Source organism: Salvelinus sp. IW2-2015, linkage group LG13, assembly GCF_002910315.2.
Source record: "Salvelinus sp. IW2-2015 linkage group LG13, ASM291031v2, whole genome shotgun sequence".
Classification (NCBI taxonomy): Eukaryota; Metazoa; Chordata; class Actinopteri; order Salmoniformes; family Salmonidae; genus Salvelinus; species Salvelinus sp. IW2-2015.
Genome location: NC_036853.1, coordinates 34,402,807 through 34,428,549, shown reverse-complemented (window position 1 = coordinate 34,428,549; position 25,743 = coordinate 34,402,807). Strand labels below are relative to the sequence as shown.

The 25,743-nt window shown below is 43.4% G+C and overlaps 2 protein-coding genes and 1 pseudogene across 11 annotated transcripts in view; 2 read left to right on the top strand and 1 right to left on the bottom strand.

The window, feature by feature from the left end:
• Positions 1–25,743, bottom strand: part of LOC111971371 (dedicator of cytokinesis protein 7) — a 117,241-nt gene that overhangs the window by 45,806 nt on the left and 45,692 nt on the right. For all 10 annotated transcript variants that reach the window (XM_070446239.1, XM_070446240.1, XM_070446241.1 and 7 more), the window contains exons 14-17: positions 7,591–7,708; positions 7,150–7,220; positions 1,141–1,279; positions 828–1,016 (exon numbers count right to left, since the gene is read on the bottom strand). In XM_070446239.1, the coding sequence (XP_070302340.1) occupies positions 828–1,016; positions 1,141–1,279; positions 7,150–7,220; positions 7,591–7,708 (517 nt within the window). The remainder of the gene's footprint in view (positions 1–827; positions 1,017–1,140; positions 1,280–7,149; positions 7,221–7,590; positions 7,709–25,743) is intronic.
• Positions 11,644–16,568, top strand: LOC111971687 (angiopoietin-related protein 3). The gene is made up of 7 exons (XM_070446237.1): positions 11,644–12,316; positions 12,628–12,738; positions 12,856–13,078; positions 13,606–13,701; positions 14,904–15,176; positions 15,345–15,486; positions 15,527–16,568. The coding sequence occupies exons 1-7, from the start codon at positions 11,792–11,794 to the stop codon at positions 15,573–15,575; spliced, it is 1,419 nt and encodes a 472-aa protein (XP_070302338.1). The 5' UTR covers positions 11,644–11,791; the 3' UTR covers positions 15,576–16,568.
• LOC139028564 (angiopoietin-related protein 3-like) lies at positions 17,642–20,792 on the top strand (annotated as a pseudogene).

The following is a 25,743-nucleotide window of genomic DNA, read 5'->3' as shown; positions in this document are numbered from 1 at the left end:
TTTTTTTTTAAATACTTGTGTATTGATTTTAAGAAAGGCATTGATGTTTATAGTTAGGTACATTGGTGCAACGATTGTGCTTTTTTCCGCGAATGCGCTTTTGTTAAATCATCCCCCGTTTGGCAAAGTAGGCTGTGATTCGATGATAAATTAACAGTTAAACTAGTAACATCATCAACCATGTGTAGTTAACTAGTGATTATATTAATTGATTGTTTTTTACAAGACACGTTTAATGCTAGCTAGCAACTTACCTTGGCTCCTTGCTGCACTCGCGTAACAGGTGGTCAGCCTGCCACACAGTCTCCTCGTGGATTGCAATGTAATTGGCCATAATCAGCGTCCAAAAAATGCTGATTACCGATTGTTATGAAAACTTGAAAATCGGCTCTAATTAAATCGGTCGACCGCTACTACAGACTACAGTAGGGTAATGCAGTGAGCAGAGCTATAGGTAAAATAACCCAGAGATTTATGATCACACTACCACCGGGCTAAGCTCCTGGGAAACACTCTCCCCCTCTCCACACTACAGCCAACAGAACAGAGCGATGGAGTGGGCTGCACTAAATAACACCAGTGAAGTTCAACCAGTAATGAACTGAGGGAGGGACACATTACGCTCACCTCTCCTCCTTCCACTACCCATGCTGAGGTATTTGGTCTATCTATCAGTCTCAGAGTCTGACACAGATATATGCTATACATGTATACCAGGTAGTGAATGGAAAGTGTAGGGGGTCCTTTGCATGAAATACCTGGGTCGTGCTCAGTTGAGGCAGACTGTAGCAAAACGTTTTGCAACAGAAAATGTTGGTCGGCTATACCTGTGTGTGGACAGTGGAAACGGATGTCACTTCAACGTTGAAAACACCTCTGTGGTTATCCACCCATTTCATCCCAGGTAGAGGAACATCAGGGGAGAGAACAGAGTAGGACTGAGGAGGTTTCTCCAGAGACACAGGCAGACAGAAGTTTCCTGTACGCAGACGACCGTTCTGCAGCATAGGAATCCACTAAGGAGAGAGAGAAGGAGAGAAATACAGATGATTAGGGCCTGAAAAGCAAAAGGCATGTGCGTGTGCTTGTGTGTGCGCGCATTTCTTTGTGAATATGTGCGCACACATGTGCAGTAGTTACCGTGTATCCCACGGGGGTCTCCAGAGGGGTGTTCTGTTTCTGCTGGCAGCTAACATGGTAGAAGGTGAACAGGATGTGGTGGTGGTCAGTCAGAGAAGCCGGGAGCTTGATCTTCACTTCATCATGGAAGTCTGGGGACCTGGGGGGAAACACAACAACCATTACACACACAGAGTTGAATTAATGGTTGGTTAGGGCTTTATAAGAAATAACCGTCTGGGAAAGACTGGGGTCGTATAGGAATAGACATCTAACGGAGTATAGAGAAGTCAAGGAATCTGAGAAGCACAACACCCATTACAGAGTCATGGTAAGTTAAGGCTTTAAAAGGAATTAGAATAAGCATCTAAATGTCACGGTTGGTTAGGGCAGAGGTTTATAGGAATAAACAACACACTGAAGACTGCAAAGAAAGAAGCAAGGGGTTTTAACAGCTATAGAAAAAAACGATCTAAATGAGTACAGAGCAAGCCTTTTTCTCATGGAGAAGACAAAATAGATTGTTTGTGGATAAAGGGTAGAAACATCCTTTGGAGCGAAGGAGCCTGAGCAACCTTTTCCCCTAATGGAAAATATAACATTATTGGACAGGCCGAGGGAATTAAACCCCAAACAGTCAAAGTGCAAAAGGTGAAACCTTTCAAAAAAAAAAATATATGTTAATCCTTAACACTAGAAAAGCCGAGAGCGTCATACAGACGCAAAACAAATTTCCATGTTTTATTACTCTGCCATTTTTAAATTCATGTCCCCCATGTCCTTGACTGTTCCTAAATAAATCTAATACACATTGTCAACATCTTAATATCACAAACAGAATTTGTGTTATAAGCAGTTAAGAGGACATGTCATTCCCCCTCCCCTTTCATTGACGACCGAACAGCAAGTGTTGACTAGTTAATAAAAGGTGTTGAACTGAGTGAAAAAAGTCAATCTCCTATATCCCTTTGCCATTCATAGATCATATAACGTAGTTAGAGTGGCAAGAAAAAGTTTGTGAACCCTTTGGAATTACCTGGATTTCTGCATAAATTGGTCATTAAAATTGATCTGATCTTCATCTAAGTCACAGCAATAGAGAAACCTAGTGTGCTTAAACTAATAACACACAAATTATTCTATTTTTCGTGTCTATATTGAATACATCATTTAAACATTCACAGTGTAGGTTGGGAAAAGTATGTGAACCCCTTGGCCACTGGTCACCAAAACGGCGACTTGTCTATCTCCAAGGCATTTCTAGTCAATCGTCAAACATTTCTGTAAAAAAATCCAACGATAAAGTCTCGGGCCGTTGATGGTAGGTGCAGCCAATTCAACTGCCCTGCGCTCCGGGTAGGCAAACTGTTGCAGTTTCATGTGTCTGAAGGTACAAGCTCTATAGACAAAGTCCAGTACCCAGTTGCACAGGGCGGTGTCGAGACCCAGGGTCTCAAGCTTAATGATGAGTTGAGGGTACTATGGTGTTAAATGCTGAGCTGTAGCCAATGAACAGCATTCTTACATACAGTTGAAGTCGGAAGTTTACATACACCTTAGCCAAATGCATTTAAACTCAGTTTTTCACAATTCCTGATATTTAATCCTAGTAAAAATTCCCTGTCATAGGTCAGTTAGGATCACCACTTTATTTTAAGAATGTGAAATGTCAGAATAATAGTAGAGAATGATTTATTTCAGCTTTAAATTTACAAACCTGACTCAGTTACACCAGCTCCGTCAGGAGGAATGAGCCAAAATTCACCCAACCTATTGTGGGAAGCTTGTGGAAGGCTACCTGAAAAATTTGACCTAAGTTAAACAATTTAAAGGCAATGCTACCAAATACTAATTTAGTGTATGTAAACTTCTGACCCACTGGGAATGTGACTAAAGAAAAGCTGAAATATATCCCTCTCTCTATTATTCTGACATTTCACATTCTTTAAATACAGTGATGATCCTAACTGACCTAAAACAGGGAATGAATTTTTCCTTGGATTAAATGTCAGGAATTGTGAAAAACTGAGTTTAAATGTATTTGGCTAAGGTGTATGTAAACTTCCGACTTCAACTCTATGTTCCTGTCGGCGCAATGCACTGAAAATCCCATTGCCTGTACAGACTCTGACAGCATGTCCCCAGCTAGCCATGTCTCCTTGAAACAGAGTATGTTACATTCACAGATATCTCTTTGGAAAGCAACTCTTGCCCTAATTTCGTCGACTTTGTTAACTTGGGACTGGACATTAGCAAGTAATATACTCGGAAGTGGTGGGTGGTGTGCGTGCATCCGAAGCCTCACTAGAAAACCGCTCCGGCACGCTCTCCTCCGACGGCGTTGTTTCTGGGTCGGCCTCTGGGAGGTGCAGACAAAGGACCTGATTTGGGAAAGTCGTATTCCTGGTCTTAGTGCTGGTTAGTTGACGTCTCTCTGAAATCCAATAGTTCTTCCCGGCTATATGCAACAACACTTAAGGTTTTCTGGGCTAACAATGTAAGAAATAATACATAAAAAAAACAATACTGCACAGTTTCCTAAGGGCTTGAAGCTAAGCTGCCATCTCTATCGGCGTCATCTTGTCTGTAATTGCTCATAATTTAACCATTTTATTCATATTTACAGATGGCAAACAAGTTTGTTATTAAGGCACATGAAAGTTCACATGCTCCAGAAGGCATTTCTGCCAAAAAACGCATTCTGATAAAAAAGTTTACATTCAAATGGCTCTCCTGTACGTCGCACGACATACACCCAGTTTCCTGAAACGGGTCTCATATTCAATACTTGAATTCAATATTCAAGTATGTGTATTACTTGTCATCAATTTCTTTCCTACCAGTTAAACCTGATGCAAGGTTAAACCTGAAAATTGAGAAGTTGCCTAATTGTAATGTAAACTCATATCAACCAATATTTCCCATCATATTTACAGTGCCAGTCAAACGTTTGGACACACCTACTCATTCAAGGGTTTTTCTATATTTGACTATTTTCTACATTGTAGAATAATGAAGACATTAACACTATGAAATAACACATCAATCATGTAGTAAAGTGTTAAAAAAATCCAAATATATTTTAGATGTTTCAAAAAAGCCACCCTTTGACAGCTTTGCACACTCTTGGCATTCTCTCAACCAGCTTCACCTGGAATGCTTTCCAACAGTCTTGGAGTTCCCGCATATGCTTTTCCTTCACTCCGCGGTCCAACTCATCCCAACCTATCTCAATTGGGTAGAGGTCGGGGGATTGTGGTGGCCAGGTCATCTGATGCAGCACTCAATCACTCGCCTTCTTGGTCAAATAGCCCTTACACAGCATGGAGGTGTGTTGGGTCATTGTCCTGTTGAAAAACAAATGATCGTCCCACTAAGCGCAAACCAGATGGGATGGCATATCGCTGCAGAATGCTGTAGTAGCCATGCTGGTTAAGTGTGCCTTGAATTCTAAATAAATCCCTGACAGTGTTACCAGCAAAGCACTCCCACACCATCACACATCCGCCTCCATGCTTCATGGTGGGAACCACACATGCGGAGATCATCCGTTCACCTACTATGTGTCTCATAACAGACACGGTGGCTGGTACCAAAAAACTCAAATTTGGATTTCCACCGGTTTAATATCCATTGCTCGTATTTCTTGGCCCAAGCAAGTCTCTTCTTCTTATTGGTGTCCTTTAGTAGTGGTTTCTTTGCAGCAATTCGACCATGAAGGCCTGATTCACGCAGTCTCCTCTTAACAGTTGTTGAGATACTGTCTGTTACTTGAACTCTGAAGCTTTTATTTGGGCTGCAATTTCTGAGGTTGGTAATTATAATGAACTTATCCTCTGCAGCAGAGGGAACTCTGGGTCTTCCTTTCCTGTGGCGGTCCTCATGAGCCAGTTTCATCATAGCACTGGTTGGTTGATGGTTTTTGTAACTGCACTTGAAGAAACATTTAAACAATTTTCCAGATTGACTGACCATGTCTTAAAGCAGCCTTTCTTATAGTATGGGTCGCAACCCGGGCCTGTTAATGGTGGGTCACGACGTGTCAGAGTAAATTTATAATTACTTCATGAATTACAGGAATTTATTTGGCCAAGTGCATCTGCGGTCTCTGCTCAGTTTGGCAGCTGTGGGAGAGAGATGCCTGTGTGCTTCCTGGTTTACAGGATCTCTTTTCTGCAGTCTTGAAGATCACTCCACGACATACGATGCAGCGCTGTCGTTCAGCAACATATGATTCGCTGTCAGACACTGACTTGTCATTCCCACTCGCCATCACTAACCGCTGTCGTCAAATGGACTCATGCTAGCCACAAGTTCTGACTGAGCTCAAATTGTCATGAAACGCATATACAGCGCTGAGTTTCTCGCTCTTTCATACAAACTTATAACGAGGAGTGCCCACAGTGCGTTTTGTGCGGGGAAGTGCTTAGTAGTGCTTCGACAATGGAAAAGTCAGTCAGCTAGCAAGGCATTGTTGTCATTTTAAAACAGGTGGTGATAAGCAGAAATAAAGGAGTACTTACTAACTCATAGTAGTAGATGTGAGTTTATCTTTCTAACAATCCCCTGGCCTTCTACACAAATAATAGCTAACATTAGCCAAACAAGCTAACAGCCCTTAGTAACAGTACAGACGAAGATGAAAAATTATCATGGCCTAGTGTACATCTTACTGTATAAATTATTGTTGAAAACAAATCTAGGTTGGAACTGTTGCTGTTAAAATGCAAGTCATAATTTTTATTCTGAACTGGAATGAACTGATTGAAGCAAGATGCTTTTTGAGGCAAACACACACAGTTCTGGGTTGCTCATCTACAGCAGGAAGCGGTCTCCTGCCTGACTGAGAAAGCAGTAGATGTTCTGATCCAGTTTGGCACCACATACCTCAGGGTTCTCAACTCTGACATACTTAAAAAAAACAAGTACAGAAACAGTTAAGGCTGAGCATGACCTCCGTGTTGCACTGTCAACAACGGAACCCAGAATCAGTTTTTTTCCAGATAAAATACAATACATATTTTGATTCTGAACAGCAACAGTTCCAACCTAGACTTTCTTTCAACAATAATTTCTACAGTAAGATGTACAATAGGCCTGATAATTTTTCATCTGTACTGTTACTTAGGGTTGAACTATCAAAAAGCCTGTGTGTGTGTGTTCTTTTATTCATCTGTGTGATGTGATCAGTTTATTCCAGTTCAGAATGAAAATGATTTATTGTATTTTAACAGCAACAGTTCCATCCTAGACAGATATGTAGGAGTGTTTTTAAATGGAGTGAAATAAACATGAATAGATATTTATATGGATATTCAATTTCATTGTTATGTTTTTGTCTATATTGCATTTGTTTTAGGCATAAAGGCAATGAAATGCACCGATATTTATGTATAGTTGCATATTTTCCTAAGCTTGGGTCCCAGGAAAACACAGAATTTCTCATGTGGGTCCCAGGCTGAAAAAGTTTAAGAACTCCCGGCTTAAAGTAATGATGGACTGTCGTTTCTCTTTGCTTATTTGAGCTGTTCTTGGACTCGGTTTTTTTACCAAATAGGGCTATCTTCTGTATACCACCCTTACCTTGTCACAACACAACTGATTGGCTCAAACGCATTAAGAAGGAAATAAATCCCACAAATTCACTTTTAACAAGGCACACCTGTTAATTGAAATGCATTCCAGGTGACTACCTCATGAAGCTGGTTGAGAGAATGCCAAGAGTGTGCAAAGCTGTCATCAAAGCAAAGGGTGGCTATCTGAAGAATCTCAAATATAAAATATATTTTGATTTGTTTAACATTTTTGGGGTTACTACATGATTCCATATGTGTTATAGATAGTTTGACGTCTTCACTATTATTCCACAATGTAGAAAATAGTAAAAATAAAGAAAAAACCCTTGAATGAGTAGGTGTCCAAACTTTTGACTGGTACTGTGTATATTTCTTTTAAGAAAGGGCCTAAGCACACTTCATACAAAATGTAAACATCAGTGAGTTGTCTGAGAGCTGGATCCGAGTCCCTCACCTGTTATGATACACTACAGCAGTGTATGCTTCTTTGGCGTAGTCTGCACAGCTCGACTTGCCAAAAATCACCTGGGGGAAGAGAGAGACGAGAAAGAAACTTAGATGAAGAACAGCATACAGGGGTTGAATTACAGAGGACCAGAGGAAGAGAGGCAACATACAGTGGACATTAGACTTATGTTTGTCTGCATGTGTTAAAATGATGTGTTTAGTAACAGAGCTCAAATATACTTGAACACCATTCTTCACAATCCATTTCCAAGAAATCAGTCTAGGATTGTGCAGCAGTACCTGGTAAAGCACCAAAATACACTAATAACTCTAAGAAGAATTCTCGTGGGAGGGTGAGCTAAAAAGAATGTGTGTGAGAGGGTGAGCTAAGAAGAATTATTGTGGGTGGGTGGGCTAAGAAGCATTCTCGTGTGTGTGTGATTGTTACCGGCATTGCGTTGTTGGGGTCCTCCCCGTTCATGAACTGCACTTTCACTGTGATGTTCCGGGCTGAGCCTTGACGGTTGGCGAAGTTCAGGCTGTGTGGGTTCACATACAGCAGGTTCCTGGAACACACACATATATAGACACGCCTTTCCTATCGTGAAACCAAACCACCTTCCATCAAACAGGAACACATGAACTCAACTGACATAGCAGCACTGTTGATACTGTATGTATCAACAGCTCAGTGAATTTCACAACATTGTCCTCGCCATTTTCCTTAGGACATTACATACCTCCTACACATAATGTACTGAATATAACACCTGTACAGTACTATCAATAGGTCAGTGACTGGAGTGACCAAGGCCATCAGGGTAGGCCTCTGTGGCCACTGCCTGGTGGAAAAGGGAGGCTCGTCCTGTCAATCACTCTGGATCCACGGCAACTAAATCCTCTGCTGGGCTAGTTTAGTGGTGGTGGGCGGGGGGGGCACAGGGGCAACATTTGCCTTACTGCACCACTGCTGGGGGAAGGTGCAATAATGCCATGGCCAACTGCGCATGTTCAATACCGTCAGAGGTATAATGTTCATCATCGATGAAAGATATGTAAATTGGACAGTTATTTTACTTTTCTTTAAGTGTCTATAGTGGCAATTGGACAATACTGTGGTAGCCTATAGGTCCAAAAGTTGACGTTTAAAAAAAAGTCCTCCTCTCTTCTCCACAGGCAGTAAGCAGCGGGGCTTCAGTTAACACTAGAAAGGCAAACAATTTAGAAATGTATTACTGCCATTTTTTAAGTCATGGTATAAAGTATAATGCCATTATTGCGTTTGTGCTGATTTTCACTATTCACAAGGCTACTGATATTTTCTTGATTTGACCGGGGGTCTTGGTGGTTTGAGTATTTATATTTGTTTTGTTATTATAAAAATAAGCTTTTACTCTGTTCCCACATCAATTATTTTTGTTTCATAGTTGTAACAAAGACACTCCACGAATAACATTTATTTTACACTTGAAACTGTTTTTAGTGGTTTTTAGTTTTTACATATAGCCTACAGTACCAAACAAATGAACATGTTACGTTATATCAAATATATATTTTTTGTTTGCAGTCACACTTTATTTGGATAGTCCATCTGTAGATACTATACAGATGGTTGTACTATCAATAAACTATCTGTATATAACCAACTGCTTGCTTAGTTACGGTTAGATTTAGAATAAGGGTAAGGGTTAAGGTTAGGTTAAGGGTTAATTTACAGTTGGGATAAGGGTTGGGGTTAGGACAAGGGTTAGTAGATAGTTAGTTAGTTAGTTAGTAGATAGTTAGTCCATCTGTAGATGCATTACAATCCAATCCAAATAAGGTGGTACCAATTTTTCGTATTCTAATGTTACCTAAGACCTTCATAAACACAACCAATTTTATTTTTTTATTTTTTACAATAGCATATATTTAATCTATTTATTAGACGATTCGAATGTTGAAAAGACGTGTCATCGCCACGAAGGGAGGTACAATGAGGCCAGGCTTTTCTAGTGTTAACAAGCTGGACACAAACGCTTTAGGGTTCCCAGGGTTACGACCACAGAACGTCCGAGGCAGCCACAGCGCAGTGGCCTGACCACATTGACGTAGATTCCGCCGCAGGGTAGGTCCCCCTAGGACCACAGCTGTGACGACAAATGGCTGAAACCGTGGGAATCCCTCATCCTCTCTCTCTCTCGGTTCATCTCCCTCACTCACGCTATATCTATCTATCTAATTTCCTCTCCCTTCGTTCCTCCCTCCTCCTTTCCCTGTCTAGTAGCTGGTCACGTGTCTCCGTGAAGGTGAAGAGCTGGATGATTTTTTTGATCTGCCTGATTGTTCTTTGAGGCACTCATGTTGATTTTAGAATGATGTAATTGCATTGCTATAACCCCCAGGAAAAAGCCATTCTTATACATACGGACCAGATACAGCTCCCTTTTCAGCACGGGGCCAATTCTCTCCTATTGGTCATTCAGCCTCAACAGATTCATCTCAGGTTAATCAATTATTTGACTCAGAGTAGCTGCATAACCAAACCGAGCGTAAGCACCGTTTCGGAGTCACACAGTCAACCCTCGTCTCCCACTGTAGGCCTACTACATGTCCCAATGTGAATATTGTACCGTCTGTGCTCCCCACAGATTTAGGAAGGAGAACATATAGGGAGTAAGAAATAATGTAGCCAGCTTTAAGCTAAACAAGCACAGCTCAGAATCAGGTAGGAATGGTGTTTGTTCAGAAACCCATATTTACTAAGGACATATTGCAGCCAGAGTCTCTGTACTGTATGAACAAATAGCCAGCGTATCTGCATTTGCTATGAACATTGCTATGCACTAGAGTATGGGATGAGTAACTTTGCTGGGGGTGGGGGCCACCAAAAAATCTGAACTCATCAGCAGTTGCTCACGGGTCCAAGTACTACACATTTTGCCATGGGACGGAGAGAAATGTTAGTTTTTAGTAAGATATTTGAGTGAGACTGACTAACAAAATCAATGGGCCCTGTAATTCGACCATGATAACAAGTTTAGATAGCTGGCCGCTAAACTAACTTAGTAATCTAAAATAAATTAGCTAGCATGGACTAATTGACTGACTATCAGTGACTAACATAAGAGAAAAACTGCTGATGCACAAACACATTTCAAAATGGGGGGGGGGGGGGGGGGGGTGTTGATCCGAGGGCCTTGAAAAGGGGGGCCACCAGTTGCCCATCCCTGCACTAGAGTTACCCGCGTCTGTAATGGCATGGTGAGTTTTGTCATGCATTTACAGGATACAAATGCTAAAGAAACTAACTAACTACCTCCCCACAATGTGCCTCTGTTGAAGGGAAGTTGCTGTCCATCACTCTTTCTTCATTACATATTGGTGTTTTATTTGAAACTTTTGGGGACCCCAAAATAAAGTATAGCCACCGCTTTTCAGTTGGATAAACAACCTAAAAAGTCCTAGAGGCCCCACCAACTCTCTGCCCCAACCCACCCACATGTACACCCAATAAAACATATAGTAGAGTAGGACTAACATGATTTAGAGTCACTGAACCACATTGAAACATGCTGTCGAGACAGTTTGACCAACATCTCAAAGTAGTCAGATTATTGGGAGCATTAAAATAATCTTGGCTAAGTAGGAGCAACAAAAGATGCTTACAAAGAGAGCACGGTCAGATTGCAGAACTAGAATAGTCAAATGTGGCAACAGAACGCAACAACAATTTAGGCCCGCCTTCGTAATCATCATTAGTGGAAGCTTGGAATTTTACAGTAACGATATAGTGGATATGAAACGACAAGCCACGAACAAACCACTGACTAGGAATTCCTATTAAAAGTGATTCATTAAAATAGATATTTAGATAGATCAGAAAGACTAGACTACATTAAATCAGAATAGTACGATCAAACAAAACCAAAATGAGTTCACAGTCGTCTACATGTAGGACATTATTCTCCCCCAATGCAAACTACAGCAAATACCATAGCATTGATGACATCCACCTGCCTCTCTCAGTACCTACAGCACACCTCATCTATGCCCAGCGAGAGGGACCTGAGAGAGTGATGCTGGGCTGATTCAGCAGGACGTTAAATCAAACCTTTAGACAACAATTGTGTGACATATTATGAATCACGGTGAGGTGTGGCTGCTATAAGGTGAGATTGATAGGGACAAATGAGCCATCATCTGATGGCCTTCCACTGTGGGCTTTCTGCTGATCAGCTAAAGCAGGGCACTGCAGATGGAGGCTGGGTGGGGTGTGGTGGGGGATTTGGGAGGTTAAGCGGGTGGGGGGGGCGAGCTGTCATGCTAAAGGGATGTATTTGCTATTCGCTCACTGCAGTGATTTGTTTGTTTATGAAGGGAGGGGGTTGAGGGGGCCCCCGAGGGGATTTCAGGGGGCCCAGTAGCTCAAACATAACAGGGCTTAATGATCAACTAATCTACCCTTCCCTTGCTGGACTGGGGTATATAACACAGGCCTGCCTGCTGCTCTCACATCTTTCTAGCAGAGTGACAGAGAGAGAGGTAGAGGGAAAGAGAGAGAGTAAGAGGTGTACAGACAGACGGAGAGTGAAAGTAGGGCAGCGGAAGGAAGAACAGAGAGAGAGACTACTTCTTGCTATTCCACGATTGCTGAGAGAGATTTGACCATGAAGCTCTTCTGCCTCTTGTTCCTGCTGGGTGTGTCTACAGTTCAGGCAGCTCATCAGGACACCTCCAGGGTCTACCCCACCGTAACCTCGCAACTCCAGCCCCAGACGCAGCCTCCAGCCGAGGCCAAGTCCCGCTTTGCCATGCTGGACGATGTCCGTCTCCTTGCCAACGGCTTGCTCCAACTGGGTCAGAGCCTCAGGGAGTTTGTCCACAAGACCAAGGCCCAGATCAACGACATCTTTCAAAAACTCAACATCTTTGACCGCTCTTTCTACCAGCTCTCTGTGGTCACCTCTGAGATAAAGGAGGAAGAGGAGGAGCTGAAGAAGACCACCACATTCCTCAAGGCCAACAACGAGGAGATCCGGAACCTGTCACTGGAGATCAACTCCAAGATCAACAGTATCCTGCAAGAGAGGAGCCAGCTGCAGAGTAAAGTAGGAGGGCTGGAGGAGAAACTGAAGGGACTGTCGGAGAGCATGATACCCGCAGAGCAGCTCAACGAGATCAAGTCACTCAAGGTACACTGCTGACCTTCACTCATATTAAATCAGTACTGAGACTTATGACTTCTTTTGTTTCAATGTGAAATGTCTTTGTTCTAGAATAAGATTCAGTGTTTCTGGCACACATATTCAACATATTTAAACATATACAATTCCTACTGAATATTGCATCAAATGTTATTTTGCTGAATTCATTGAGAAGTTTAAGTTATTAATGAACACATACCTTTTTAAAGAGTAGTAACGATTTAAATTTCAAGTTATGCCATTGGGAAATGTATTTTAATGTGAGCATTAACTAGACAGTGTTAACTGGTCTGTTTCAGGATGTGATTGAGACTCAGGAGAGGACCATCACGGACCTGCTGAAAGCTGTGAGGGAGCAGCACGATCAGCTCAACCACCAAAAGACTAAGATCAAGACTCTGGAGGAAAAGGTACACATCTCTGTTGCTGGCCATTTCATTCATCCCTGTTCAATCAGTGTATATAAAAGGCCACTAAAAACATTTGAGACAACACCGTACCGTTTTTAATTTTGCCTGCTATTCCAGATCAGCATTGACAATTTCCAGGACACGACTGACAAAGCAGCTGATTCCAACTCGGAGACGCCAGACATGTTCGGATACCTGACAGGCAACTCCACTGGTCCGGACACAGACCTACCCATGGACTGCAGTGATCTGTTCAACAGAGGCGAGAGAAACAGCGGGGTGTACTCTGTCAAGCCAAACCAGTCTGAGCCTTTCAACGTGTACTGTGAACTGACCTCAGGTAAGACACAATCCCGTCTCAAATTCTCAATCAACTAGGTGACAGTAATGTGTCAAGCCATTTCTTTGCACTACATACAAGCGTTAGCAGTTGATGTTACTCTTCAAACACACAAACCCCAAAGCAAATCAGGGGGAGGAAAATAGGTTTATTCACCAAAGAGAACAAATCATGCGGGGAGGTAGATAGATGTTCATGCTTCCGCATCCTCAGTGATTCTCTCCACAGAACAAAGCAACAAGATGTAATTTATAACCCCCCCCCCCACACACTAGCCTGTGGCTGACCAATTAGAAGTCCTTGCAGTACAACCAAATAACAAGTATCCTGCTCCAGACTCAATGTACAGACGATTCAGACCAATGAAAACATAGCACACGTACCTATGAATTCAGGACTGACAATCCTAGGAAATAAGTGCTTCCTACGACTATCCCTAATCAGTCTAGAGAAAGGAACAGGACTTTGTTGTTGTTGTGTTTCTCTGTCCATGTATTGACTACATGTCCCATCTCCCACATCTACAGAGGGAGGATCAACAGTCATCCAGAGCAGGGAGGACGGGTCTGTGGATTTTGACCAGGCATGGGAGAAGTACGAGAACGGATTTGGGGATCTGGAAGGTTAGTTTGGCTTATTTCTTTCTATCAGTACATTTTGTCAGCGGTTTGGACAGTAGAGCCCGACCGATATGTTTTTTGGGGTTCGATACAGATTCCGATTTTTGGGGGGAGAAAAGGTACAGATACCGATATATCTGCCGATATACTGTTTAACTGCGGGGGAAACTAAAAAAAAGTGTAATTTCCCCCACTAAATTCTCATAAATTGCCATCCAAATGAGCAATTGTCCAATCTCTATGTTTCAAATGTTGATTAAATACATTGTGACAATAATGACATGAGAATGGCCGCAAGTGTTCAGATAAGCATTAGATTCCCTTTTTTCATCCTATTTATTGTGCGTTGGTTATCGTTGGACTAATATCGGCCGATAATATCGTTGAACCAATATATCGGTCGGGATCTAGTAGACAGTCAATACATCTCTATCCATAAAGAACCAAAAAAACGAATGATATCTTTATGGCTCAACTCAACTGCAAGCACCCATACCTGATTATGCCTTTATATCCTGATTCCAGTCTACAAAGGCCTGTAGGCATTCAAAGCAGGAAACAACCAATACAGCCACACATTACCACTCTTAAGTACTTCCTGAAGGAACAGCGGACAGGAAACAGTTATTGTAAATTAGCTTATCAGGCACCCGTTGACAGGTTGACTTCCTCCATTGTCTGACTAGACAAAGCAATAGCTGCACTTAACTTCAGCCAGGCTTGGACCCCAGCTCATAGGCATATAGTCCTACTGCATTCCAACAATGCCACAGGTCGTTTAAGCTATAAATTGTTCAGTGTCAGTTTCCGTCACTGCTACGAGCGTAATTATGTCATCCCACCCATGACTACAGTATGCAGCCGGGGGCTAGGGAAAATAGTACTGAGTGTCAGAACTTGCCCCACACTATTTAACACATGAGTCATGGGCCATGGCATACAGAACAAAACAAAGTAGCTAGGCCTACAGTATAGAATCTGAACTAGCTTTATGGCCATTTGATGGCATTGTATGTGTTTGTGATCTGTTAAAGTAGAGTTCTGACATTTGTGTGTGATCTGTGTTACTATAGAAGTGTTCTAACAGAATGTGTTTGTTCTCTGTGTTATCATAGGACAGTTCTGACAGAATGCGTGTTTTATCTGTGTGTTGTAGCTCTATGGCCATTCAATGACATTTGTGTGTGTTATCGGTGTTATTGTAGGAGAGTTCTGGCTGGGCCTGAGGAAGATCCACAGCCTTGCTGGTCAGGGTGAATCTATCCTGCGTATTGAGCTGGAGGACTGGAAGGAGGAGAGGAGGTCTGTAGAGTACCAGTTCACCCTGGAGGGACCCCAGGCCCACTACACCCTCCACCTCACCCACCTGTCTGGTGATCTGCCCGACGCCATGGGCAACCACAGTGGCATGAGGTTCTCAACCAAGGACAGAGACAACGACAACCACCAGGACTCCAACTGCGCCAAAAACTACACAGGTATGTATAGACTACACACCTGATGCAACTACAGGTACTGACTACACACTTGGTACAGGTTCACAGCACTGGCTGGTACCATACACCTGTTAAAGACATTTCCAAGCAGGCAGCAGAGATTGACTATGGGTTCTAGACTTGTTATATAATTTAACCCATTTCTGGCAGGTGGCTGGTGGTTCAATGCCTGTGGTGACACCAACCTGAACGGCAGGTACATGTGGCTGAGGTCAAAGGGTCGTTCCATGAGGAGGAAAGGAATCCAGTGGAAACCTATGGGGACCTCATACTCTCTCAAGACCACCAAGATCTCCATACGACCCGCCTCACCCGCCCCCCCCCCCCCCCACCCCCATACGACCCGCCTCACCCGCCCCCCTCACCTCAAGCCCCCCATAACCACGTCCCCACCTACATTACACCTCGTTGGTATGGCAACAACAAATACACCCCCTCTCGCCGTAACCTTCCACTTACCCACCCTCACATTACACATTGTTGGCATGGTAGCAAAAGATAGAGCAGTTGTTGACAGTAGAAAAAATGTGAGCCGCCAATAACAGCCAGCCAACAAATTTGTATGACAGAGAAAATAAGCTGACTCGTCAGAATGATGCAATAGCAGTCAGCCGGTCAATGACCTCACAAATTGTTTCCAGAAACACAGAGTTGGGTAACAACTGGGAGGGGTAATCAGTTTTATAAGAGCCAAGTTTTGGTTTGGATGGAATGTCAGATGATTCAACACTGTCTGTCCTGGTCTGCAACACATCCCAGCACTGAGAAGTTAGGCTACCTTCAATGGGTGATTTTCTTTTCTTCTCAATTAAGCAATTTATGTAACCGACAGAACACTCTGCTTTTGATAAGTTACTACTCATTATGTTAAATGAATGAACTACATGTGACAAAGGCATAATCCTCAGGCATGTCCTTATCCACTGATTTATCACTCTATATTGTGTTTCTGCACATTTGGTGGCTGTTGCTGAATGTACCAAATATTCACACGTAAGTAGACAAAATATCAACATGATGCATAGATCTTCAAATGTATATGAGCTTAGTGTTTTCACCATCTTTTTAAAAACTTTATACTGTATTTAAAACCATTTTGACGTTCTATTAAATGTGCTGCCAGGTTAGTTAACGTCAGGTCATTTACATTGGTCATATTGACTCTTGTCTCCTGCCAACTCTTATCTTTCTGCTGCATTTAAAACGGCTGCTACTTACTGTACATATTTTATGTTTCTTACTAATTATTGCTGAGCGATTAAATTAAATTGAGTTTTTTTCCCCCATTATTAAACTACTTGACCGACGTTGGTTCAATTACTTGAATTCCATTTCATTTTGTTTTTGTCAGTTCAACGCGCCGTTCCTCTAGAGCACATATGTCAGAGTCAAGGCCCGCGGGCCACATCCGGCCCGCGAGAAGGTTTTTTACGGCCCCTGGGATGATCTTGATTTATTTATTCCTTAAAATTAGATATTTTAGATCGAGTCAGGAAGACTAGACCTAAACATTAATTCAGAATACGTACGATAAACAATAACCAAATAGTACAGTCGTCTATCATGGTAGGGACATTATTCCTCGCTCGCAGCTACTGACAGCAAATTACATAGCAATTGGATGACATCCAGCCTGCCTCTCTCAGTACTTACCAGTCACACCTTATCTAAGCGCCAGCGGAGAGGGACCCTGAGAGAGTGATGCTGGGCTGATTCAGCAGGATCGTTAATCTATAACTTTTAGTACAAAATTGTGTGAATTATTATGAATCACTGGTGAGTGTGGTGGCTGCTATATCAGTGAGTATTGATAGCGAAAATGAGCCTATCATCTGATGGGCCTTTCATGTGGGCTTTTGCTGATCAGTATAGGCAGGGCTACTGCTAGTTGGAGGTGGGTGGGGTGTGGTGGGGATTTCGGGAGGTATGCGGGTGGGGGCGAGCTGTCATTGCTAAAGTGGATGTTATTGTGCTATTCGCTCTACTGCAGTGATTTTTTTGTTTTAATGGGGAGGGGGTTGAGGGGGCCTCGAGGGGGATTTCAGGGGGCCAGTAGCTTCAAAATAACATGGGGCTATATGATCAACTAATCTACCTTCCTGTGCTGGACTTGGTGGGTGCTATAAACACAGGCTGTCTCTGCTGCCTAATTCTTTTAGGAGTGTTATCAGAGGCAGAGGTAGAGTGGGAAGAGAGTAGAGTAAGAGGTGAGACGACGGAGAGTGAAGTAGGGGCAGCTGAAGAAGATGCGGAGAGAGACTCTTCTTGCTATTTCCACGATTGCTGAGAGATTTGACCATGAAGCTCTTCTGCCTTTTTTGTTCCTGCTGGGTGTGTCTACAGTTCAGAGCAGCTTTCATCAGGACACTCCAAGGGTCTATCCCACCGTACCCTCCGCAACTCCAGCCCAGACGCAGCCTCCGCCGAGGCCATGATCCGCTTTTCCATGCGTGGACGATGTCCGTCTCTTGCCAACGGCCTTGCTCCAACTGGGTCAGAGCCTCAGGGTTTTGTCCACAAGACCAAGGCCAAGGATCAACGACATCTTCAAAAACTCACCATCTTTGAACCGCTCTTTCTACCAGCTCTCTGTGGTCACCTCTGAGATTAAAGGAGAAGGAGGAGGCTGAAGAGACCACTCACATTTCCTCAGGCCAAAACAGAGGGAGATCGGAACCTGTCACTGGAGATCAATCCAGATCAACAGTATCCTGCAGAGAGAGGAGCCAGCTGCAGAGTAACGTGGAGGGCTGGAGGAGAACCTGAAAGGGACTGTCGGAGAGCATGATACCTGCAGAGAGCTCACGAGATCAAGTCACTCAAGTAACACTGCTGGACCTTCACTCGCATCTTAAATCAGTACTGAGACGTTATGACTTCTTTTGTTTTCAATGGTGAAATGTCTTTTGTTTCTAGAAGTAAGATCTCAGTGTTTCTGGGGCACACATATTCAACATATTTAAACACTATACAATTCCTACTGAATATTGCATAAATGTTATTTTGCTGAATTCATTGAGAAGTTTTAGTTATTATATGACCATCCTTTTTTCAAGAGTAGTAACGATTTATAATTTCAAGTTATCATTGGAATGTATTTTATGTGAGCATTAACTAGACAGTGTTAACTGGTCTGTTTCAGGATGTGATTGAGACTCAGGAGAGGACCATCAACGGACCTGCTGAAAGCTGTGAGGGAGGCAGCACCGATCAAGCTCAATCCACAAAAGACTAAGATCAAGGACTCTGGAGGAAAAGGGTACAATCTCTGTTGCTGGCCATTTCATTCATCCTGTTTCAACTCAAGTTATATAAAGGCCACTAAACACATTTGAGACAACAACCGTACGTTTTTTAATTTGCTGCTATTCAGATCAGCATTGACATTTCCAGGACACGACGACAAAGCAAGCTGTTCAATCGGAGACGGCCAGACATGTCGGATACCTTGCAGGCAACTCCACTGGTCCGGACACAGACCTACCCATGGGACTTGCAGTGTATCTGTTCAACAGGGCGAGAGAAACAGTCGGGGTGACTCTGTCAAGCAAACCATCTAGCCTTAATAACGGGTACTGTGACTGACCTCAGGTAAGACACAATCCCGTCTCTATTCTCAATACATTAGGTGCAGTAGTGTCGTCCAAGCTTTCTTGCACTTACATACTCTAAGCGTGTAGCAGTGATGTATACTGCTTCCCATACACACAATACTCCCAAAGCAATCAGGGGAGGGAAACATAGGTTTATTCACCAACGAGGAACAATCATGCGGGTGAGGAAGATAGATGTTCATCGCTCCCCCATCCCTCCAGTGATTCTCTTCCACAGAACAAGCCCATACAAATGTAATTTATAACCCCCCCCCCCACCAGCCTGTGGCTGACCAATTAGAAGTCTTGCAGTACAACAAAAATAACAAGTATCCTGCTCCCAGACTCAATGTCAGACGATTCAGACAATGAAACAATAGCACAGCGTACCTATGAATTAGGACTGACAATCCTAGGAAATAAGTGCTTCCTACGACTATCCTAATCATCTAGAGAAGGAACAGGACTTTGTTGTTGGTTGTGTTTCTCTTCCATGTTTGACTACATTGTCCCATCTCCCACATCTACAGGGGAGATCAACAGTCATCCAGAGCAGGGACGGACGGTCTGTGGATTTGACAGCATGGAGAAGTACGAGAACGGATTGGGGATCTGGAAGGTTAGTTTGGCTTATTTCTTTCTATCAGTACATTTTGTCAGCGGTTTGGACAGTAGAGCCCGACCGATATGTTTTTTGGGGTTCGATACAGATTCCGATTTTTGGGGAGAAAAGTACAGATACCGATATATCTGCCATATACTGTTTAACTGGCGGGAACTAAAAAAAGTGTAATTTCCCCACTAAATTCTCAAATTGCCATCCAAATGAGCAATGTCCATCTCTAATGTTTCAAATGTTGATTAAATACATTGTGACAATAATGACATGAAATGGCCGCAAGTGTTCAGATAAGCATTAGATCCCTTTTTCATCCTATTTATTGCTGCGTTGTTTCTCGTTGGACTAATATCGGCGATAATATCGTTGAACCATATATATCGGTCGGGATCTAGTAGACAGTCAATACAATCTCTATCCATAAAGAACAAAAAAAAGAATGATATCTTTATGGCTCAAACTCACTGCAAGCACCACCATACCTGATTATGCCTTTATATCCTGATTCCAGTCTACAAAGGCCTGTAGGATTCAAAGCAGGAAACACACAATACAGCCACACATTACAACTCTTAAGTACTTCCTGAAGGAACAGCGGACAGGAAACAGTTATTGTAATTAGCTTATCAGGCACCCTTGACAGGTGTACTTCCTCCATGTCTGACTAGACAAAGCATAATATGCGCACTTAATTCAGCCAGGTCGGACTCCAGCTCATAGGCTTAGTCCTATCTGCTATTTCCAACAATGCCAAGGTCGTTTAAGCTATAAATTGTTCAGTGTCAGTTTCCGTCACTGCTACGAGCGTATTAATGTCATCCCACCCATGACTACAGTATGCAAGCCGGGGCTAGGAAAATAGTACTGAGTGTCAGACTTGCCCCACACTATTTAACACATGAGTCATGGGCCATGGCATAACAGAACAAAACAAAGTAGCTAGGCCTACAGTATAGAATCTGAATAGCTTTATGGCCATTTGATGGCATTGTATGTGTTTGTGATCTGTTAAAGTAGAGTTCTGACATTGTGTGTGATCTGTGTTACTATAGAAGTGTTCTAACAGAATGTGTTTGTTCTCGTGTGTTATCATAGGACAGTTCTGACAGAATGCGTGTTTTATCTGTGTGTTGTAGCTCTATGGCCATTCAATGACATTTTGTGTGGTTATCGTGTTTTGTAGGAGAGTTCTGGCTGGGCCTGAGGAGATCCACAGCCTTGCTGGTCAGGTGACATCTATCTGCGTTTGAGCTGGAGGACTGGAAGGAGGAGAGGAGGTCTGTAGAGTACCAGTTCACCCTGGAGGGACCCCAGGCCCACTACACCCTCCACCTCACCACCTGTCTGGTCATCTGCCCGACGCCATGGGCAACACAGTGGGCATGAGGTTCTCAACCAGGACAGAGACAACGACAACCACCAGGAACTCCAACTGCGCCAAAAACTACACAGGTAGTATAGACTACACAACCTGATGCAACTACAGGTACCTGACTACACACTTGTACAGGTTCACAGCACTGGCTGGTACCATACACCTGTTAAAGACATTTCCAAGCAGGCAGCAGAGATTGACTATGGGTTCTAGACTTGTTATATAATTTAACCCATTTCTGGCAGGTGGCTGGTGGTTCAATGCCTGTGGTGACACCAACCTGCCAGGCAGGTACATGTGGCTGAGGTCAAAGGGTCGTTCCTGAGGAGGAAAGGAATCCAGTGGAAACCTATGGGGACCTCATACTCTCTCAAGACCACCAAGATCTCCATACGACCCGCCTCACCCGCCCCCCTCACCTCAAGCCCCCCATAACCACGTCCCCACCTACATTACACCTCGTTGGTATGGCAACAACAAATACACCCCCTCTCGCCGTAACCTTCCACTTACCCACCCTCACATTACAACATTGTTGGCATGGTAGCAAAAGATAGAGCAGTTTTGACAGTAGAAAAAATGTGAGCCGCCATAAACGCCAGCCAACAAATTTGTATGACAGAGAAATAAGCTGACTCGTCAGAATGATGGCATAGCAGTCAGCCGGTCAATGACCTCACAAATTGTTTCCAGAAACACAGAGTTGGGTAACACTGGGAGGGTAATCAGTTTTATAAGAGCCAAGTTTTGGTTTGGTGGATGTCAGATGATTCAACACTGTCTGTCCTGGTCTGCAACACATCCCAGCACTGAGAAGTTAGGCTACCTTCAATGGGTGATTTTTTTTTCTTCTCATTAAGCATTTTATGTAACCGACAGAACACTCTGCTTTTGATAAGTTACTACTCATTATGTTAAATGAATGAACTACATGTGACAAAGGCATAATCCTCAGGCATGTCCTTATCCACTGATTTATCACTCTATATTGTGTTTCTGCACATTTGGTGGCTGTTGCTGAATGTCCAAATATTCACACGTAAGTAGACAAAAATATAAACATGATGCATAGATCTTCAAATGTATATGAGCTTAGTGTTTTCACCATCTTTTTAAAAACTTTATACTGTATTTAAAACCATTTTGACGTTCTATTAAATGTGCTGCCAGGTTAGTTAACGTCAGGTCATTTACATTGGTCATATTGACTCTTGTCTCCTGCCAACTCTTATCTTTCTGCTGCATTTAAAACGGCTGCTACTTACTGTACATATTTTATGTTTCTTACTAATTATTGCTTGAGCGATTTAAATTAAATTGAGTTTTTTTCCCCCATTATTAAATACTTGACCGACGTTGGTTCAATTACTTGAATTCCATTTCATTTTGTTTTTGTCAGTTCAACGCTGCCGTTCTAGAGACATATGTCAGAGTCAAGGCCCGCGGGCCACATCCGGCCCGCGAGAAGGTTTTTACGCCCCTGGGATTGATCTTGATTTATTATTAGAACCGGCCCGCAGACCGCAGCAAGCCGGCCACCGCGAATTACACGCTACCATCACTACTCTCTTCTCCACAATGCATACGGTGACGCACCGAGCAAGAGGCGCTCATTTCATAATATTGTCACAGCAGTCGTCAGCAATCACAAGTAAATATATCTTTCAGTACTACATCTCAAAAATGGAAACGGAAGGTTGGACACTGAGAACCGGGGGTCAACAAGGTGGGAGTCGGAGTATATGTTCACGGAGGTAGCTGGAACCTGTGTGTCTGTGTGGAGAAAGTGTGGCGTTCTGAAAGAGGTCGTACTAGAAGAAATACGGACAATTATTGAAGAAGATTCTGGACATGGAAACAAGCTACAAAAGGCAGAGGAATTAAACGAGGCCTCAAATCTCGACAGCTCTGTTCAAAAAGCCAAATCAACAAGGCCAGGCTGCTTGTCAAGGCCAGTTTATTTTGCAGAAAGATCGCTAAATCAGCCGGCATTTACGGAGGGGGATTTCATTCAAAAATGCATGATTAAAGTTTGTGACGAAGTTTGCCAGAAAAGGCAAAATCTTTTTAAATGTGAGTCTGGCAGAAACACATTGCCGAGAGGAGTAAGCCAGTTGTCTCATATCTAGAGCAGCTTGTGAAAAAGGGAAGATTTCATTGCATATTCTTGGCTGTGGATGAGAGCACCGACTATTTCTGACATTGCCCAATTGTCATTTTCATCCCGCGGAGTGGACTCCAGCCTAGTGGACGAGGAGTTTTGTGCTATCGTCCTAGTGCATGGCACAACTACGGGGCATGATTTGTTATAAGAGGTGTCTAAGAGTGTAAATGAAAGATGGAGCTGCCTTGGGAAAAACTCGTGGGTTTGACAACGACGGAGCACCTGCGATTGTGGACACAGGAGCGGACTGGTGGCGAAGATACGGAAAAGATGCAAGAGGAAACGCGACAGGTGAGCTGACAAGCTTATCATTTGTATCATACACCAGGAAGCGTTGTTTGCGGTAAAGCCTTGAAATGGAGCATGTATGAGCAATCGTACATTACTATCGACGCGTCATATAGGTTTGTAATCAGCTTTCGCCAGTTCAAGGCATTTCTGACGGAGTTAGAAACGGAGCATGGTGATTTGCCTTAATCACACAGAGGTGCGATGGCTAGCCAGGAAGGTGCTTCAAAGTATGTTTTCGAGCTTCGTGAGGAGAATTTGTCTGTTCTTGGACAGCAAGGGAAGACAAACACAATCCGAAGACGCATGTTTCTGTGTGAAATGGCTTTTCTGTGTGACTTTACGAGTCATCTGAATGCAATGACTTGCAGCTGCAGGGTCGGGATCATGTCAATCTCTGTATGTACAGTACAGTGAAGGCATTTAAACCAAACTGACTCTGTGGGAGACGCAGATGCGGAGAAAATTTGAGCCATTTCCCAGCTGCCAGACCAATGAAGAGAAGCTCTCTACCAGTGCGTTCCCGAAGCGCACAGTTGGCTGATAAATTAGGTAATGCTTGCCGCTGACTTCGAGCCAAGTTTGCTGACTTTGAGGCACAAAAGCAGGTTGGAACTGCTCGTAACCCATTTGCTGTTGACTGGGAAAGCTCACCACCAAACTCCAAATGGAGTTGTTGACTCCAATGCAATGATGCACTGAGGGCAAAATATGGCGCAGCTGGTGGCATTGTGTGGGGAGGTAAATTACGGGCGAAACTCCGCAGCACGCACTTGCCGCATATTTTGGCCCTCGTGGCATCATTGCAATTGGAGGTACTCAACTCCATTTTGGAGGTTTGGTGGTGAGCTTTCCACGTCAACAGCAATGGTTACCGAGCAGTTCATCCTGCTTTTTGTGCTTACAGTCAGCAGAATCGGCGTCGAAAGTCGCGCAAGCATACCTATGTTTACTCAGCACCTGTGCGCTCGGGAGCGCACTGGTAGCGACGCTTCTCTTTCATGGTCTGGCAGCTGGGAAAGTGTCAAATTTTCTTTCCGCATCTGGCGTCTCCCAAGAGTCAGTTTGGTTTTTAAATGCCTTCACTGTAACTGTACATATCAGAGATGGACATGATCCGGACCCTGCCGCTGCAAGTTCATTGCATTCAGACTGATCGTAATGTCAACAGAAAAGCATTTCACACGAACATTTTCGTCTCGGAGTTGTGCTTGTGTCTTTCCCTTTGCTGTCCAGAACAGACCAAATCTCCTCACGAAGCTCAAACACTCTTTGAAGCACCTTTCCCTGGCTTAGCCATCGCAACCTCTGTGTGATAAGGCAAATACCATGCTCCGTTCTAACTCCGTCATGAAATGCTTGACTGGCGGTGATTCAACCTTTGGCTCTGATAAAGTTAACTGTGCGCGTTGATGATGCTCATTACCTGCTCCATTTTTCACGGCTTTCACGCACAAGCTTCCTGGTGTATGATACAATGATAAGCTGTCAGCTCACCTGTGCGTTTTCCTCTTGCATCTTTTCCCGTATCTTCGCCCCAGTCCGGCTCCTGTGTCCACAACATTCGCAAGGTGCTCCCGTCGGTTGTGCACCCACGGTTTTTCCCAAGGCAGCTCCATCTCATTTACACATCTTGACACCTCTTCATACAATCATGCCCGTTAGTTGTGCGATGCCATAAGGACGTAAAAGCCAAAAACTCCTCTGTCAAGCTTAGGCTGGAGTCCACTCCGCGGATGAAATTGGACAACTGGGCCAATGTCAAATGTCGGTGCTCCTATCCACAGCCAAGGATATCAATGACAAATCTTTTCCTTTTTCACAAGCTGCTCTTTTAGATTGATGGCAACTGGTCTACTCTCTCGGCAACTGGTGTTCTGCTCAGACTCACATTTAAAAGAGTTTGCCGTTTTTTCTGGGCAACCTTTCGTCACCAAAACTTTACATCATGCAGTTTTTGATGCAATCCCCCTCCGTAAATGGCCGGCTCTGGATTTAGCGATCTCTTCTGCCAAAATAATAAACTGGCCTTGAACAGCAGCCTGGCCTGGTGTGATTTGGCTTTTGTGGAAGCAGGCCTGTCGGATTTGAGCGCCTCGTTTTTACTTCTCTGTCCTTTTGTAGCTTTGTTCCAATGTCCATATTCTTGTTTTGTCCGCGTGTTTCGTTTCATAATGTCCGTCTCAGATTATACACTCTTCTCAGTACCGCACACTTTCTGCCAACAGAAGACAACAGGTTTTCCAGCTACCTTCCGTGAACATATACTCCGACTCCCACTTGTTTGAAACCCCCGGTTCTCAGTGTCCACCTTCCCGTTTTTGCATTTTTGATGGTATCTGAAAAGTTAATTTTACTGTGAGCTCCGACTGCTGTGCAATAAAATATTGAAATGAAGCAGCCTCTGCTCGTGCGTTCACCGTTGCCATTGTGGAAATGTAGTATTTGGTGCGTGTAACAGATCTTGCGGCTGCCGGCTTGTGCGGTCTGCGGGGCCGGTTCTAATAATC